This window comes from Podarcis gaigeae (genome assembly GCF_964106915.1).
Source record: "Podarcis gaigeae genome assembly, chromosome: 13".
NCBI classification, from domain to species: Eukaryota; Metazoa; Chordata; class Lepidosauria; order Squamata; family Lacertidae; genus Podarcis; species Podarcis gaigeae.
In genome coordinates this window covers 34,157,875-34,174,967 of record NC_139689.1, presented here as the reverse complement: position 1 = coordinate 34,174,967, position 17,093 = coordinate 34,157,875, and the positions used below count along the sequence as shown (strand labels likewise).

At 42.8% G+C, this 17,093-nt stretch overlaps 1 protein-coding gene across 13 annotated transcripts in view; it reads left to right on the top strand.

Moving 5' to 3' along the window:
* The window catches only part of SKAP1 (src kinase associated phosphoprotein 1), a 344,210-nt gene that overhangs the window by 230,215 nt on the left and 96,902 nt on the right, over positions 1-17,093 (top strand). For all 13 annotated transcript variants that reach the window (XM_083709712.1, XM_083709717.1, XM_083709713.1 and 10 more), the window contains 4 exons: positions 8,568-8,645; positions 9,479-9,562; positions 11,604-11,728; positions 14,674-14,737. In XM_083709712.1, coding sequence (XP_083565838.1) covers positions 8,568-8,645; positions 9,479-9,562; positions 11,604-11,728; positions 14,674-14,737 — 351 coding nt within the window. The remainder of the gene's footprint in view (positions 1-8,567; positions 8,646-9,478; positions 9,563-11,603; positions 11,729-14,673; positions 14,738-17,093) is intronic.

The window sequence follows — 17,093 nt, the reverse complement described above, 5'->3', positions numbered from 1 at the left end:
AGCCCATTGACAGCTTAGCGGATTAGCGCTACAGCTGTCAAGCGGCTTCCAGCGATCAGCTGTTAAGTGGCTTATCAGCAGTAGTTTACTTGCTTGAATTAACAAATAACAAAGTTTTGAGAATTTAAATTCTAGATTAAAATTGATTACTTTATTGAGAAGGGGATTGTAACAAAAACACTGGGGCCTAATTTGAATAGTAGAGTGCCTGGTATCTGGTGGGCAATCTCATCCTTTATTTCCACACTGTGGCTGCAGACCAAATCACCTGTCAGGAGAGTTATGAGATTCAGGTGAGGGTCAGATGCCTTCACCCATTATTTTTAAGAATAACATTACAACATTAGTGTTAATTTTATGCATTTTAAAAAATCACCATGGTATTTAACAATAATATGTCCTTTAGAGGAGAAATCGTGAATTGCAGAATTTTAAATACCCGTCATCATCCTTGGTTTCACTCAATTTTGTTTATAACACTCTTTCATTTTCTTCTAGTTGTGAGGGTGGGGAGGGGCCACACAAGTGGAGTAGCCTAGGGCCTCTCTTCATCTAAATCTGGCCCTGAGTGGCGGCCTTACTATGGAACGCCCTCCCTTCAAATGTTAAGGAGATAAAGAACTACATAAATTTTAGAACACATCTGAAGGCAGCTCTGTATCTGGAAGTTTTTAATGTTTGATATTTTACTATGTTTTATATATGCTGCAAGCCACCCAGAACAGCTAGGGAAACCCAGCCAGATGGGCACAGTATAAATAATAAAATTATTATTATTATTATTAGCCTGAATTGCCATTTGTTGCACTTCAGCTTTAAAGCGTGGGTTTTTGCAGGGAAAGCTCTGGGTTATCCACGGAAAATACTGCCACCTGAATTTCAGTGATGCCACCACAGAGGGCAGCCATATATTGATTCCAGCAGCTCCATACAGAAGGGCTTTATAAAAGAGGCATCGGTTTGATGAAGTAGACTCCAGTTCACAAAAGCTTGCACCGTAATAAATCCATAAGGTGTGACTCCTTGTTAGTTTTCCTTATGTTACATTCCGCCTGACTGAATTTTCATGTGCAAAGTCTTGTGCAAGCTGGGCTGGCAGGAGTAGGGGTATGAAGTGGAGGTGAAATGCACATCCAAGTGCACTGGTCAGTCAGACCTGCAGTAACTTTAGTGAATTATGCATTCCTCATAAACAAAGGAACATGTACCTTTACCTGAAACCATTCTATGGAACCAGGACAAGAATTAGCCCATATATTTTTCTTCTTTTTCTACAACCTTGGATTACGTTACATGATCAGTTGCTATCATGATTCTGGTTGGACTAGATCCTGTTGCTGGCTTCTGCAAAAGGAGCAAGTGAGTTTTCCTGCAGCCTTATTTCTTGAGGAATGGGGTTGAGGCGAAGCCCCATGCTGGCAATGTACTGATAGCAAATGAGATTAAATAAGCGCGGCAGCTCACTGTCGTCTCCCCGCCTTCCCCCCGGTGTAATTCAATTCAAGCGCGAGCGGTGATGGGAACTCACACGGGCTGCCTCTGTCACCCCCGCTGAGGTTTGGAATCTTTTAACGTCTAAATAAAAGTTTCACTCAAGCATTTTTTATGCTCCTGCCAGCGGGATCGGCGAGCTGGCGTTGGGCACATTAATGTTAATATTCATACTGGCAGATTTCTCCCCGTGTACCAGGCCTGTGTTGGTAATTATAAATGTGCGCTGCAAGATGACATTTAGATTTGCGGGCTTTAACACAAGGGGAGAGGGGGATGGGTTTCAATAAAGAGGCACACTTTAGTATTTGTCATTTATGCAAAGCTGGCCTTACCGTGAGGCAGGCCAAAGACGCTGCCTTAGGCAGGAGATAGAGGCATAGTCTGAAAAGGGATGAACTGTACACAGCTATCAAAATCTGCTCTGCCTTAAATTTGAAATGGAGTGGTGGTGGTAGGGTGTCTCCTTCACTTTGAGAGTGGCAGGTCTTCAACAGCGCTTGTGCAGGGGACTGTTGTGACCAGTTCAGGCACCACTCTGACTGCTGATTACTGGAGGCAACTGTGAATTTTTCTGCAAGTACTTGGTTGCCAGGAAGAGGAAGAGGAAGAGTCCCCTTTTAGCCCAGTTCTATTTCTGTTTCCCACACTTCCGCCAGAAGAGGGTGGCAGTTAGACTCAGGTGATAGTAGGAAAACTGAGTACACATTTCAGTACAATCTCTATGGCCCTCTTAATAATCATATAGGCCCCAGTTGTTCTAGTTTTACAGTGGTACCTCGGGTTACATATGCTTCAGGTTACAGACGCTTCAGGTTACAGACTCTGCTAACCCAGAAATAGTACCTCGGGTTAAGAACTTTGCTTCAGGATGAGAACAGAAATCGTGCTCTGGCTGCGTGGCAGCAGCGGGAGGCCCCATTAGCTAAAGTGGTGCTTCAGGTTAAGAACAGTTTCAGGTTAAGAACAGACCTGTGGAACGAATTAAGTTCTTAACCAGAGGTACCACTGTACTGATGGGAAATTTAAGCTTAAAAATATTGAAATACACAAGACTAGATAGTCATCCCCACTCCACCAAGTGCAATGCAAGCTTTCATGTTCATATCCTCTACAGCTTACTTGGGGGATGGGGGACTGAGCACACCTAATAATGTATTGGTGCTGCTGTAAGCTACAGGGATATCTACATAAGGTTGCCCTAGCGGAGGCTGTGTTTATCCATTGGATGCATCAGCATTCACATTGTCTAATGTTGCTGTTGCAATTTTTTGGATTCCAATGACAAAGATAGAATTTGAATCTGGATTTCCCAGACCCAAGCACTTACTTTTTTCACTCAATCCCATTGGTTTGGGGCATTTGCTTCATTGGAATCAAAAGCAGTAATAGCAGTGGTAGGGCTTAGGCCTCACTGCTTAGGCCTCTGCCATCTTCATCTGGCTAAAATCCTTGGTTTTTAACCCATTGCTAGTAATCTGGGTGATTTTCCAGTGACTTTCCTAGGATTCAGCTTCTGTGCCTGCTCATCTCTCCTACTTCTTTCCCTACCTTCCTGCCAATAGAACATAACCCTTGCTATGCCATATCTTCATGTGAGCTTTTTCCTAACCAAGCTGATATTTCCTTTTCCTTAGAAAACATGCATTAGTTGTCAGCATTCTATTTGCTGACATCCCAAAAGGTGAGAATGCTAGTGAGCATGTTTATGGGCAATATGACTTTTTTAGCCTGTTCAATAAGGAGCAGGTAAACCACACTGAACACTGCAGAGAAATCCACAATAACAACCCTAAGCAGATAGCAGTGGTCACTAGCCATTCCATCCCCTTGTAAGAGAGTCTTCCAAACACATTGACTATAATATGCCTAGCTTTCTGGGAGAAGAGATACTTTTCAGCCTTTTCCTTTGAACTTTGGTACCCAATCCTGAATGTGGACTGCTGCTTGCACATCTGGGGGGAACCTTGGTCCTTAAGATAGGGTTAAACACTGAATTTCTCACTTAGGGAAGAAGAAAATAATAGCTTATTCTCTCCCCTAATAAAAAAGCTTAGAACGGGACAGGGTGGGGTGGAATTCTGCACAAATGAACTCTTATGTTTGGCTGCTGCAGTTGTGTCTCACCTCACCTCGAGACACATTTGAAAGGATTTATGTCCACCCCCAGAGTTTTGCAGAGTCATAAAACTCCAAAATGAAAATAGTTCTGTGAAGGAAGAGAGGAGTAGGGGAGGGAAAATTTGACAACATGGATGAATTGGCATGTTAAGAGAGAGCCGCTTAGCAAAACAAGAAGGAACCCCCTTCTGGTAAGGGATTCATACTTAAAAAGCTGCTGAACATGGCCACTGGGGAGATGATCAGTAGCACTTTTAGATAGGCGGGTGGGGGAGAGATTCAATATAAATTAACTACTGCATGGAACAGTGCCAAGCTTCCACGGGAGTCTGGTGCGCTCACTAGCAGACTGGCAGCACGCTCCAGAGGGTGGAATTCTTGACCTCCCAGGAGTTTGGGAAGAAGATGCTGATCCTTGTGGCCAAGCTGGTGTGTTTTAGGCAGATTTTGGAAGCATCATGTGTTTGCTTTATTAACGCATCTAGGTCCAGGGTTTCTTTTCCTGCTCACCATGTGTTCATTCGTCATGAAATAAACAGAAGCAAACCTATTACAGAGACATGGCCAAATGTGAAATGTGGGGATAGCTAGACATGAAGTTATTTTGGCATCCCCCTTCCCTGCATAGTGAGAAATTCCAAAACCAACCCCAAAGGGTTGTTTCCTTGTGAAGACAAAACACCAGGTGCTTGTAGTGTTTTGCGTCATGTAATGTTTGTAGTGGAGCTTTTTGTGATATTTAAGAGTAAGTAAATTGAGCATGGGGCAGCAAAGAGGCACACAGAAACCGTCACTCTATCTTGTGTCTCTTCTGCATATTTTATTTATCGGTTTTTCTGTTTCATTTGGTCTTTTTTCATTTTTTGTTCATTTGGTTTTTCTTTTTTCATTCTGTAATCATGGTTATACCACTATAGAGCCAGCGTGGTGTAGTGGTTAAGAGCGGTAGACTTGTAATCTGGTGAACTGGGTTCGTGTCACCGCTCCTCCACATGCAGCTGCTGGGTGACCTTGGGCCAGTCACACTTCTCTTAAGTCTCTCAGCCCCACTCACCTCACCTGTTTGTTGTGGGGGAGAAAGGGAAAGGAGAATGTTAGCCGCTTTGAGACTCCTTCTGGTAGTGATAACGCGGAATATCAAATCTAAACTCCTCCTCCTCCTCCTCCTCCTCCTCTTCTTCTTTTTCTTCTAGATTTCCCTGCACTGGTTTCCTTTATTGTTTTGTATAACATTTTAAATTTATTCTTTTAAACTTTTAAATCCCCTCATGTTCTTGTACTTTCTTTATTCATCTGCATAGCTTTCTTTCTGTTCTCTTCTTTGATCTTTCAGTTCATCAAATACTAATACTCTGATTAAACCTCCATTCCCTTGTGCTTGTCTCTATGCCTTTTCTCTTGGCTCCTTGCGGATGGAACTCTCTCCCTCTCAATATTCAGCTGGCCTCTTTTGTTTCACTTGAAGACTTTATTAAAAACTTTTTTTAAAAAAATTCTCTTGCATTTCCTTCTTGATGTCCATTTTTTTCTTATTCTTTCCTACTTCTTGATTATTATACTCTTCCTTCCTTCATTCCTTCTTTCACTCTCCATACAAGATAATGTAAATGTTTTCTATTTCTCTCCCTCTTGTTTTTATTGTGAGCTGCAAGCAAGGACTTGTGTTTTTCTTTTTCTTTTTTTACAACGCCCAGTGGTGCAGTTAGGTAATTTTAGACTCTGGCCTTAATGGTCTTATGGAGGGGTTGCTCTTTAGATGGTAATGTGTATTAGTTTACTTACTTCAAAATGTGATAAGACAGCCCTGCTGTGTTCAGGAGGCTGTCTTTCTCATGCTGCTGAGTGGGGCCCTGGACATCTGCCCCCCTGAAAGGGCCTTGTGTATATGACACACCTTTCTATATCTAAAAAAACCACACAAAAAGCATGAAGAAATGCACACCTAGATAGAAACAAGTTTCAGCCCCTACCCTGCATTTAGATTCCACTTTTATTTCTTGCTCTAGAACATAAACAAACCACCAATTACCACTGCAGAACATCTATCACCAGACTAACTTCTTAGTCTTTGGAGAATACTCTGTCTGCTAGATTGGTCAGAATTTGAAAGAGTAGTTTGCCACACTGAGCCCCTCCCATGTGGCCAAGTTTCTCATAAAAGGTTCGTGCCATCAATGTTGAATGTTCTGGGACTCAAGAGCTCCAACCGGCATGTTTAATGGGCAGGGATGGTGGGAGTTATAATCCAACAACATTGACCACTCCTATAGCATTACATGCACATGCATACATTTACTATATATTCAAAAGAAGAGATGTTGCATTTAAGTTCAAGTTATCATTTTTGTCATTCATACATGTGAAATTCTGTGGACTGTTATAGTGGCTAAAAGTGCTTTAAATGTATTTTGTGGTTGCACTCTTTCTGAATTTTAATGGAAAATATTCGCTGGGTTTTCTCTAATTGCAGGAACATTCCTAAAACATAATCTCTCAATATTTTCATCTATATTTATATTGTAATTCGTGCTCAATATTAGATAGTAGAATTTGATAAGTGGCATTTGTTAGATAACAGGCAGTAAGTTGACAATAGGCACATTGAGTTTTTATATCTGAAGCCTTCCAAGATCAAAACAATCAAGAATTTAAAGCGTTCCAATTTTGAGTTTTTAAAGTCACGTTCTGAATGCAAACTCAACTTTTGCTTCAAAACGCATCACTCAGAAATTTGGATGATGATGAGAGCAGCTAAGCCAATAAATGGCCAGGGAAGTAGCTGAGCCAAACACCTCTAGAAGCTTAATCATCTTCACAGAACATCTCATAGTACATTATTGTATACATTAAAAAATAAAAGCTGATATTCTCAGAAACAGAATGGCCATCCTTTTGAGTGCTAGAGAGCAGAACATCCTGGTGTATGTATGTGTTTGATTTGCACATTGATACATAAATTTTGAATTGCAAATTTCTCCCAAAGATTGCCTTTTGCCCTCTTCTAAAAAGCACAAGCTACAATAGTTTTCACATGAAGATTTGCTGTGCTTAGGTGCATAAAAGCTTGCTGTATGTTGGTGTTGATCATCTGTTAATTGGACAATATGTACATAAACTGCGGAATCTTGTGTACCACTAGCTCATGTACTAGGTATGGCTTATCTATTTGTGCTGCATTTCTGCAACACCTTCCTGTTGATGAGACATGGTCCAACTGCACTGGCATCCCAAGTGACTGCTGTGCACAATCTGAGAGTTGGGTGACAGCATTATTTACATTACAGCGGTGGATACTTCCAGGGGTGCCTCACTTAGATCATGCAGTGCAGTCACTTGCAGCAGCAAGATGCCTTGGATAAGCTTTGCTGCTGTCACCACAGCTCTCTAGGTTGGGCCCCCTGGTTTCCTAGTTTGGACACAGAGAAATTGGAAGAATTAATTGACTCTACATTTCCAGCTTTCAGCTAATTAACAAGAAATATAAGCAGCCTAGGCAAAAGGTTATGTAAATGTCTGAGAAAGGGTGTAAATCTCTGGCTGAGGCAGACTGCAGATCGATTCACAGGTCCAGGCTTGATGTGCCAAGATGTGTATTAAATGCATTCACAGTGTGAAGTGGGCTGTATTGTGAAGTGAGAGTGTTTTCACTTCATAATATGTCCAAAACCCAACATGGGACTGCTGCCAGAGCCAAGATTCACTCAGATTCAATTTTTATTACCAAATCTTGGAAAATGTGAAATAATAACAACAAAGAGAACATCTCTGGAGATTTACAGGGCACATTTTCCTAAACCACTGAAAAACTGCAGACACACACATGGGATGAGGAAGTTTCTCCAGAGCAAAGGGTGCAACTGCCATGTAGGTTGCAGCTCTAGCAACTTATACATATTTACAGCTGGACACCCCCAAGGGTAGAGGTTTTGTGGAGCCCCTCAGATGTGGATTGCATTTGGAACTGGATGCACACTCAAGCAATGACAAAGTTATATCAACACATATTATCCCATCACAATGAATGTCTCCATTTGGTTGTTTATGTCTGCAATCTTATACCCGCATACCTGAGAGTGAGCTCCACTAAATTCACTGGGATTTACTTCTGAGACTACATGCATGGGATTGTGCAGCTATCCCACAGTGACAACTTTTATGGGTTTGAATCCTCTGTTTATTTCTGGTTTGCTTTTATATGCCTTCATGTGTTTTTATATTTCTGTTTACTGGTTTTAGGTTTAATGTTTTGATGATATATTGTTTAACTCCACTTAGGTATGTTTAAAGTATTAAGTGGTATACAAATGCTTTTCAATAAATGAATAAGCTTGTCTAAACAGGCTTTCCAAGCAAGTTCAGCCTGGACTGGGATTTTACCACATACACAAACATGCACGCACACGTACACACAATGTTCAAGACCAAATGGAAGTGGTAGGTCCCTATGCTGGAATCCAAATTTTGTATCTCACATAGCTGGGGGTTGTGTGCACATCACCGGCTTAAAACACAGCTTGGACATTCTTTTTTTCAATTTAATTGAAGCTAGTTTGGAGAAAGTTCGATATTTCAAAAGAAATGAGAGGATATATACAGGATAGATATAGACTAGGGCTAATGTGTGCATACTGCTTCCCAAACCAGCCATGGGACAGCGCTGGATGCAGAATAAACAAGAGTGTGTATACAGCCAGAGATGTAACATTGGCATAGTACCAACCAATATGATTAATTTGATTGGCCCATGCCTCCCTTACTGACATGATACAGAGCCCAGCCACATGAAAGCTGTTTGGCAGTGACTGCCTTTTCCATCACATATATAATGGAAATTGATGATAATTGTGGGTGTAGTTTGATTAAAATACTACTGATTTCCTTGATTTTGTTGTCTTGGAAGATTCCCCAAGCATAATTTTCCATGCTTATTGAGATTTTGTTTTTGTTTTTTTAAGCCGAGAGCAACTTGCAGAAGGCCACTCAAGAGAAAGGAGGCATTCTAAAACAAGGTTACTTGGAAAAGAGATCCAGAGGTAAAAATCTGCCAAACTAATCTTCACAGCACCTGCTGTTGATTTATCCATTCATAATCCATCCCTATTCTGTCCATCTGTTGAAAATTTAAAGCCCTCTGGGCAGACACTGTGGGCAGCTTCTCATTCACCGATTTAGATGTTAGGAAAAGTGTCCAAGTGAAAAATGCAGATGTGTTGTATCAACTACGGAAGGTACATGTACTGTATGTATATATGTATTACTTGCCTCTTACTTGCCTCTGAAATACTGTTAGGAACATATATCTGATTATACTTTCGTTAAGCAGATTACTACTATTGGCCCAGAAGGATCAATGAGATGCCTCTTAATGGATGCCAGTGATTAGGAAATAGTTTGAGATTTTTCTGGAATGGTCTTAATGAAGAAAGCCATCAGCCTGGAGAAGGTGTTGCCTTCTCTTGCTAAATGGAGGGGACATGTGAGAAGAGATTTTGTAACAGATAAAGGCAGAGGGGACAGAATTAGTCATGCTGCTCTGCCCCTAGAATATCTCTCACAAGTAGAGAGTGTGCCTTATTCTTCCTCGGAGGTCACCTACAAACATTTTGAAAACAAAAGTAGCATATATACTAGTGTGCTCTTCACAGTACATGTGCATTTTGAAGTTGATCCCAATTTTTTATTGTGTTTTTATTGTGAATTTGCTCATATTTGCTACTAGCCTAAAGTACTAGTAGTATTAGTAGTAGTAATGCCCTCTGATTGATGTAGAAAGCACATCTTGGGATACCTTTTGTGGATGAAGAGACACTCCTTCTTTTCCTATTCTTCTCTTGTCATCTAGCACCTTCTTCTTTCTTCTTCACAGACTCTAAAATATTTGGCTCTGAGTGGCAGAAGCGATGGTGTGTCCTTGACAATATGGCCTTCTACTACTTTGCAAATGAAAAAAGTATGTGGTACTCCTGACACATGTACACAGCCATATCCCTTCAGTATTTTCACTGCACTATCCAGATACATTGGGAGGGAGGGAGGGAGGGAGGGAGGGAGGGAAGGAAGGAAGGAAGGAAGGAAGGGAGGGAGGGAGGGAAGGAAGGAAGGAAGGAAGGAAGGAAGGAAGGAAGGAAGGAAGGAAGGTTCTGATAAACTTTCCCTCAATCCTGATTTCATGTTCATTGGTCCGCAGAATGGAGGGACAGCAGGTGAAAGTTGCCTGAACTCTGGTGCATCTCTGAAGCTCCTTTGTTCCTCAGTATTGCTTTCTAAACTTAATTTAGATATTGTCCTCAGTCTTCCTCCACGAAGCTCTGAGGCACATACAGAGGGCTAAGCTCATTTTATCATTGCAGCAGCATTGTTGCAACCCTGCCAATGGGTCCTGCTTGGCATCTGCTTGGCTACAGAATAGTGGACTAGATGGGCTACTGGCTCTTCTTGTATTCTTATTGTGAGGTAGGTTAGGCTAGGATAATTGCTTACCAATGAGCTCCAACCAATCAGGGATTTAAACCTGGGTCTCTCTCATCCACATGTAGCCTTCTAAGCAGTACATCATAGTGACTCTTCCAACTGGATGATAAATTGCCCACCAGGCAGTGTGGGAATCTGCCATTTAGATGCAGCCTTACGAACGGAGAACAGAGTCTGGTTGTATTCCAACACCCTTGTCAGTAAAGAATGAGGGAAAGGAGAAATACGGACACAAGGCCCTGTGTAAATAAAGTACTGCCCATTTTCCCCCCATTAGTTGTCAGGCGGGCTTTAACCCTCCCCTAAGTGACCATATATAATCTATGTGTCAGCATGTATAAATATTTTTCAGTTATGCTCCATCAGATGCATATAAACAGGAAGCTAATACTTCCAACCAAATTTGGCATGCCTAGATAGATGGGCTACGATTATACTGTGCCTCCCATCCAGGGAGATTGAATGCAGAGCAGGTAAAAAAAATATACAAGAAGAAATAGACGATAGAGGGGACAGCATTAGGAGTATTCAGAGCTGGAGGAGGACTCAATAACAGGATTTTTTCCCAGCACAATTCAAGGGATAATGGACACTGGGGCTAAGTAAGCAATTATGTTTTGCAGTATTATCTATACATATACAATTTAAAGCAGCCTCGACGTGGCAGTTGCAAGTTGTAGCATGCACACTGGGACTTAGGCAGAGTTCCATTTTGTCTGTGAATTTTGCCAGTGGTACAGGGAATTTTCAGTCACCAACATCAGCATCATACAGCAGTACTGTAATCAAAGACATCCTTGCAACAACTGTGTAAGTTAGGCCAATAATATCACTATATTACAAGTGGAAGGACTGAGGTCAATATATAGTTGCGAGAAGCAAAGCTACAGGGAACCAGGCAGAGGGCCTTTTCGGTAGTGGCGCCCACCCTGTGGAACGCCCTCCCATCAGATGTCAAAACGATAAACAACTACCTGACATTCAGAAGACATCTTAAGGCAGCCCTGTTCAGGGAAGTTTTTAATGTATGATATTTTAGTGTTTTCTGGTTTCTATGGAAGCCGCCCAGAGTGGCTGGGGAAACCCAGCCAGATGGGCGGGGTACAAATAATAAATTATTATTATTATTATTATTATTATTATTATTATTATTATTATTATTATAGTGGCTTGCCACACTTGACATAATGGCAGCAGATCCCTGTATAGAATTGAGTTTACTGCTAAACCCCAACACAGCACCAAGGGGAACATGTTCCCTTCTTTCAATGAGGCTCAATGACAGGAAGTAATATCCATTGTAGAAAATAATGGCTTTTTAAAAAAGCAGTTTTGGGAAGGAAAATACAGACAGTGAAACAGTTCAGGGTCCCTCTTTTGTCTGCCCACATGGCTCTTTCTTCCCACCCACTTTAGAGAGAATCTGGAAGTCACAGGTTGGGTCTTGTGTTGTGAAAGTGATATCTGTAAGCAAGCTAGCAACTTGAAGTTTGCTGAATCACCATTACTGTATTATGCAGGCAAGCAACCAAGAGGCATGTTTGTCATTGAGAACTACCATGCCCAGATGGCTTTCCACTTGCGCAAGGATTCTCGAAGAGATTGCTGCTTCGAGCTGACCTCTCCTGGTAAACGTACCTATGAGGTAGGTGTGTCCACCCAAATGGCCAGAGTTTCCAGCCAAGGAATTCTGCTTAGTGCTAGTTGAAAGGAGAGAGTGGGGACAATGGAACCCTGACCCCTTGGCCTCTGAAGACTCCTGTCATGAACCTCACAGTGCTGTCAGGATTGGGATTGGCAGGCTCTGACAGAAGAGGAGGGAGAAACAGAGCTGGGTACAGGGACTGAGTTATGGGAACCTGGGTTGGAGGAGGGGGGAACTCCCCTTTCCACCCTGACTTCAGACACTCTGGAAGGGCAAGAGGGATGCCAGCACTTCCTTCTAATATTCCTGAGGAACTTAGTGGAGGCTGGGGAGAGCTTTGATCAGCCAAGGGGATGAGTCAGCAACTGAACAGAAGGGTATAGTCTTGTTGCCTAGAATCAGGCATTGGCTTTGTAGATGAAAGCAGACCCAACTGCCCTGATGGAGCATGCACTTGAAATCTCGTCATTCCTACAAGACAAGAGAGTGCAAATATCTACCCAGCGCCCCCAAATTACCACAGTGTGAAGCTGCACACTGCCAGCCATGGGGGGGGGGGGAACGACTCTCTCCCATGCCGCTGCAGGAGAGCAATCTCTGCAGAGGCTTGGGAGGGAAGCTGCACCCCTCCAACCATATGGCTGGCAGGTACGCAGCTTCCCTCCCAAGCCTCCATGGGAGGAGAGTGCAGCTTCCCTCCCAAGCCTCCTTGGGAGGAGAGCAACCCCCGCAGAGGCTTGGGAGGGAAGCTGCGTGCCTGCCAGCCATATAGTTGGCAGGGCACAGCTTCCATCCTAAGCCTCTGTGGGGATCGCCCTCCTCCCAAGGAGACTTGGCAGGCATGCTGCACGCACGCCAGCCATATGGTTGGCGGGGCGCAGCTGGTGGGCGTGCAGGGAAAGGGGAGGCCACCGGCAAAGCCGCTGGGGCTCCCCCACTCGCTGGGGTGCCCCTGAGAGGCCGGCGGCCTGGCGCAACGCACCACTAAGCCCTATGGGAAAGACAGCTCTGGCGTCATGCCTTGTCTTTAAAAGCTTATTGAGAAGGGCTGGGAAATTTGTTGGGACATTTTCATCCCTTCCAGTTAGTTCTGATCATCTTGCACTGCTCCTGAACTCCTAAATCATGACTCCAGAGCATTGTATCAGCTGCCAAGCCTGCCAAACTTGCCTGAATAAATATCTCTTTCTTACTTACAAGTAAGATCTTCTGTCTGCATGTGTTGGGTGGGAGTCAGGGCAACTCCCAGTAGAGATGTATCAGGACTGGGTTTGAGCCTCCCCCTGCAGTACCCAAGCCATTGTCTCTTCCTTACTTGGCTACAAAATCTTATCAATCTGACCTGGAGAGTACTTTTTTATATATGAAACTTAGACTGCCTCTGAGCCTCTTCCACACCATTCACTCTGATCACTGTTAAAACCTGGAAGAGAAAGGAGAGGAGAGGCCTTCCTCTCTCCTCAGGCCAGTGTGCATTTGACATTTGCATAACAAATCCAATCAAAGCAAGAACCACTGTGGACTTCATTTGAAAATACCTTCACACTTTCCTCCTCCCACTCTAAGCTAGCAAGCTCGATTCATCTCCGCTCCCCAATTCCTTTCCAAAACTGGAAAGAGAACCCAAGAGTTCTGGTTTTAGGGCTAACTTGTATATCAATTTATGTTAACAGCCAATTGACATGTGGAAAGATGGCTCAGGTTGACTTCAGCCCAGGAAAAAACAGTTTTAAGTGAATCAGATGCTACCTCTTGGTACTTTGAGTTTGTTGCTATTTATCTCCTCACCCTTCCTGCACAGCCTGCTACCTAGCAGCTACCCGCTGCTAGAAAGACTATCTGCTTGCCACCTGGCCATCCCTTAGTATCCTGGTCCCTCCTTCGTTCGTTGATCCTTAGCTCACTCAGCTATAAGTCCACACACATGCAGGAGTGAAGTAGCTCCCCCTTCAAAGCACTGCCATAGGTTGCCACCTACAGGTCCCTCGTGGTATGGCCAGCTTTGCTTTGGTCTCTTAACCGTTAACTCAGGCATAGGTAAACTCGGCCCTCCAGATGTTTTGGGACTACAACTCCCATCATCCCTAGCTAACAGGACCAGTGGTTAACTGGTACTGAGCACATGCCTACATGAACTGGTACTGAGCACATGTATGTTTTCGCATTGCATGTGTTTGGGGCTTCAGTGTCTACTCCTGTTGTTCACAAGTTGATCAGGGGAGGTTTGTCTCCAGTTGTCATAAGAACATATGACATGCTTTCAATATATTTTTGCCATTCATTCATTCATTCATTCACCTTTTTCCCTGACAGGGATTCAAGGTGGCTTATAGAAAAATGGGTCTGTAATGGATCTTAGGACTGTGTCCTGTTGTTTGATTCTGCTTTTAAAATACAGTAATAACCACATTGAATATGAGCAGTGACAAGTTGTGCACCCCAACTTACTGCAATGATTTGTCTAGGGTTTGCAAAACAAAATGGGGCAGGAGAATTCTCCGTGTGTCTTTGTGGGATTCCAAAATAACCATGTACTTGTCAGTAGAACTCCGCTTTATTTTATGTACAAGAAAGAGAGATGGGACAATAGTAGAGATGAGGGGCATCACAAGACCAAAACATTACAATATATAGCTAATTTACAGGTGCATGCTTATGATTTTTTTCATCACTTAGTGATTCAGCAGCCGAATGCGTAAACTGCCAGATCTAAAAAGTGATGTGTTTTAAATGATGTTAGTGGGTAATATGGAACCTCTGTCTGTGATGCATACTTTTCTGTATTCATGCTTAATGAAGTACTTGACAGGGGCAAACCCTGAAATCAGTAGCATGCTTCTTTAAGTGTGGCTTGCACATGGAGTACAATCACCTGTAAATTAGTAGTTGCTACAGACCTTACGGCAGAAATCTTGCAGTGACTGTATTGAATTCTTCCTTTGCAGTTTACAGCTGTTAGCTCTGCAGAAGCCATGGACTGGGTGGATCAGATCCAATTCCTGCTTAAGGGTGAGTAGCTTAAGAGGGAACAAATCCATATGATATAGGTGAGAGTGATTCCCACCTATAAAACTTGAGACTTGTTGACTTGTAGCTGAGGGCATAGAATCATAGAATAGAATCATAGAGTTGGAAGAGACCACAAGGGCCATTGAGTCCAACCCCCTGCCAAGCAGGAAACACCATCAGAGCACTCCTGACATATGGTTGTCAAGCCTCTGCTTAAAGACCTCCAAAGAAGGAGACTCCACCACACTCCTTGGCAGCAAATCCCACTGTCGAACAGCTCTTACTGTCAGGAAGTTCTTCCTAATGTTTAGGTGGAATCTTCTTTCTTGTAGTTTGGATCCATTGCTCCGTGTCCGCTTCTCTGGAACAGCAGAAAACAACCTTTCTCCCTCCTCTATGTAACATCCTTTTATATATTTGAACATGGCTATCATATCACCCTTTAACCTCCTCTTCTCCAGGCTAAACATGCCCAGCTCCCTTAGCCGTTCCAGCATGTACTGCTGTCACTGACAAACACTGTATTTTGAGGGAATATGAACTGATAGGAAGTTCTGTCTGTAGTGGTTGCTGACCCATTCACACATGCAAGACGTCAGAGGAAGACCTGGCTCCTGTGATGTTCCAGTGTAGCAATGCAGTCTCCAAAAGTTGTATATTCTTCAACTGATGAGCATATATTTATGAGCCTAACTGTTATTTAGACTATGTCAATTAATTAGACAGGAATTGACTACAAAGGGCCAAACAGTGTATAAACTCCAGACTTCCGATCACCCTCCTTCTGTATTACTTACAAGAATCTTAGCATTTGTGCCTGTGCTTTTCTGATGATTTCTTACCCTCACACAGAAAATCACATAAGCATACTGGTAAGATTGTCCAAAAAGCTCACAAAACAAAAGGCAATATTTAATTTAAAGAAGATCCCAAAGTGATGTTTCTGAAACCTTTAATATTGTTTTGATAGTGAGAAGCGAGAAGGCAACAGTTCTTCTACTTATTTAATTGCTAATATTCACATTTGTGTCCTCCTTTCCTGGCAAAAAGCAATTTCCATCAAGGTTATCCCATTTTATCCTTGCAGCAAATATGTCAGCTGGATTAGGAAGAGAGATGGTGATTGGCCCAACTCTACCTGACCACTTCCTGTGGTCATGTGACAATTTGCACCTCTTCTAGTTTGAAGTCCAATGCTTTATAAATCCTGGGGAGTTCAGAGGCATGCACACACACTGACACACTGAAAGAACATTTGACACAAGCTACATGGGCTTGCCCCATCCCCACTGCTGATGCATGGGGTGGCCATACTGCCACCTGCTGGTCATATTTTAGGCCAGCACATAGAGGGCTTGCCATGTATAACAATGTATGTAAATAAAGCTCTTCCACAAAAGTGGGGAAACTGGCCCAGTCAGAGTTGCCCCCTTTGTGTGGAGAATCTCTACATGCACTTCATTGTATGCTTATAGAGCCCCTTTAGACAACTAAATGTATGGATAAAATAGGTGTGCATGCACTGCATTCATCACCAGGAAGCAGGGCTAGCCCCTGGGCCTCACAACCCCTCCACACATTCTATTCTTCTACTTCCTCCATTAAACCACACTTGAAATTTACTAACCTCCCTGACAGGATCCTAGGTCATGTACGATGCACAACCCAGATATGATAGTTCCTGCCTAGAGGTCCTACAATCTAGATAAAAATGGGGGAGGGCCAGGTGACTTGGTGAAGAGGCGCGAACAACATGGGGCTAGGGCCATTTCAGGTTTTGCTGAGGAAGTGTGTAGTGTGTAACACGGGACTTGAGGAAAGTTTGACAAAGAAGGGGAGTATTCTCCCAGTCCTTTCCCCAGAAGCTAGGAGAAAAAGACTGGGAGAAGAAGCAATCTTGTTCTAAAGGCACCTACCGAAAATCACTGGCTGGTTATCTCTTAACACCCTTTAACCACAATGCCATGCTCACAATGGGAATGTTGAACAAGGGAACATTTTCCACCTTCTCTATCCTTGTTTGTGAGTGAAATGTGAGTCCTAATCCACATCAGTGTTTATATGGATATAAAACTAGGGGCTGCTAGTTCTTTCGTGTTAATTAACTCAAAATCCATGTGTGTGATCTCATAGATGTTACATAAAACAAAGTGAAAGTGTCCTGAGACTCAAATCCAAAGGATGCCTTCTTCTCCCCATCCCCTTTTGATGTTGTTGCCTATAAGGTGCTAGTGCTATTTGCTATTCCATATTTATTTATTTATTTATTGTTGCTTGTTTTGTGTGCCAGAATAAACCCCTAATAATGAGCTGTGTGTGCATGTGTGTATGTGTGTATGTATGTGTGATGGGTTAA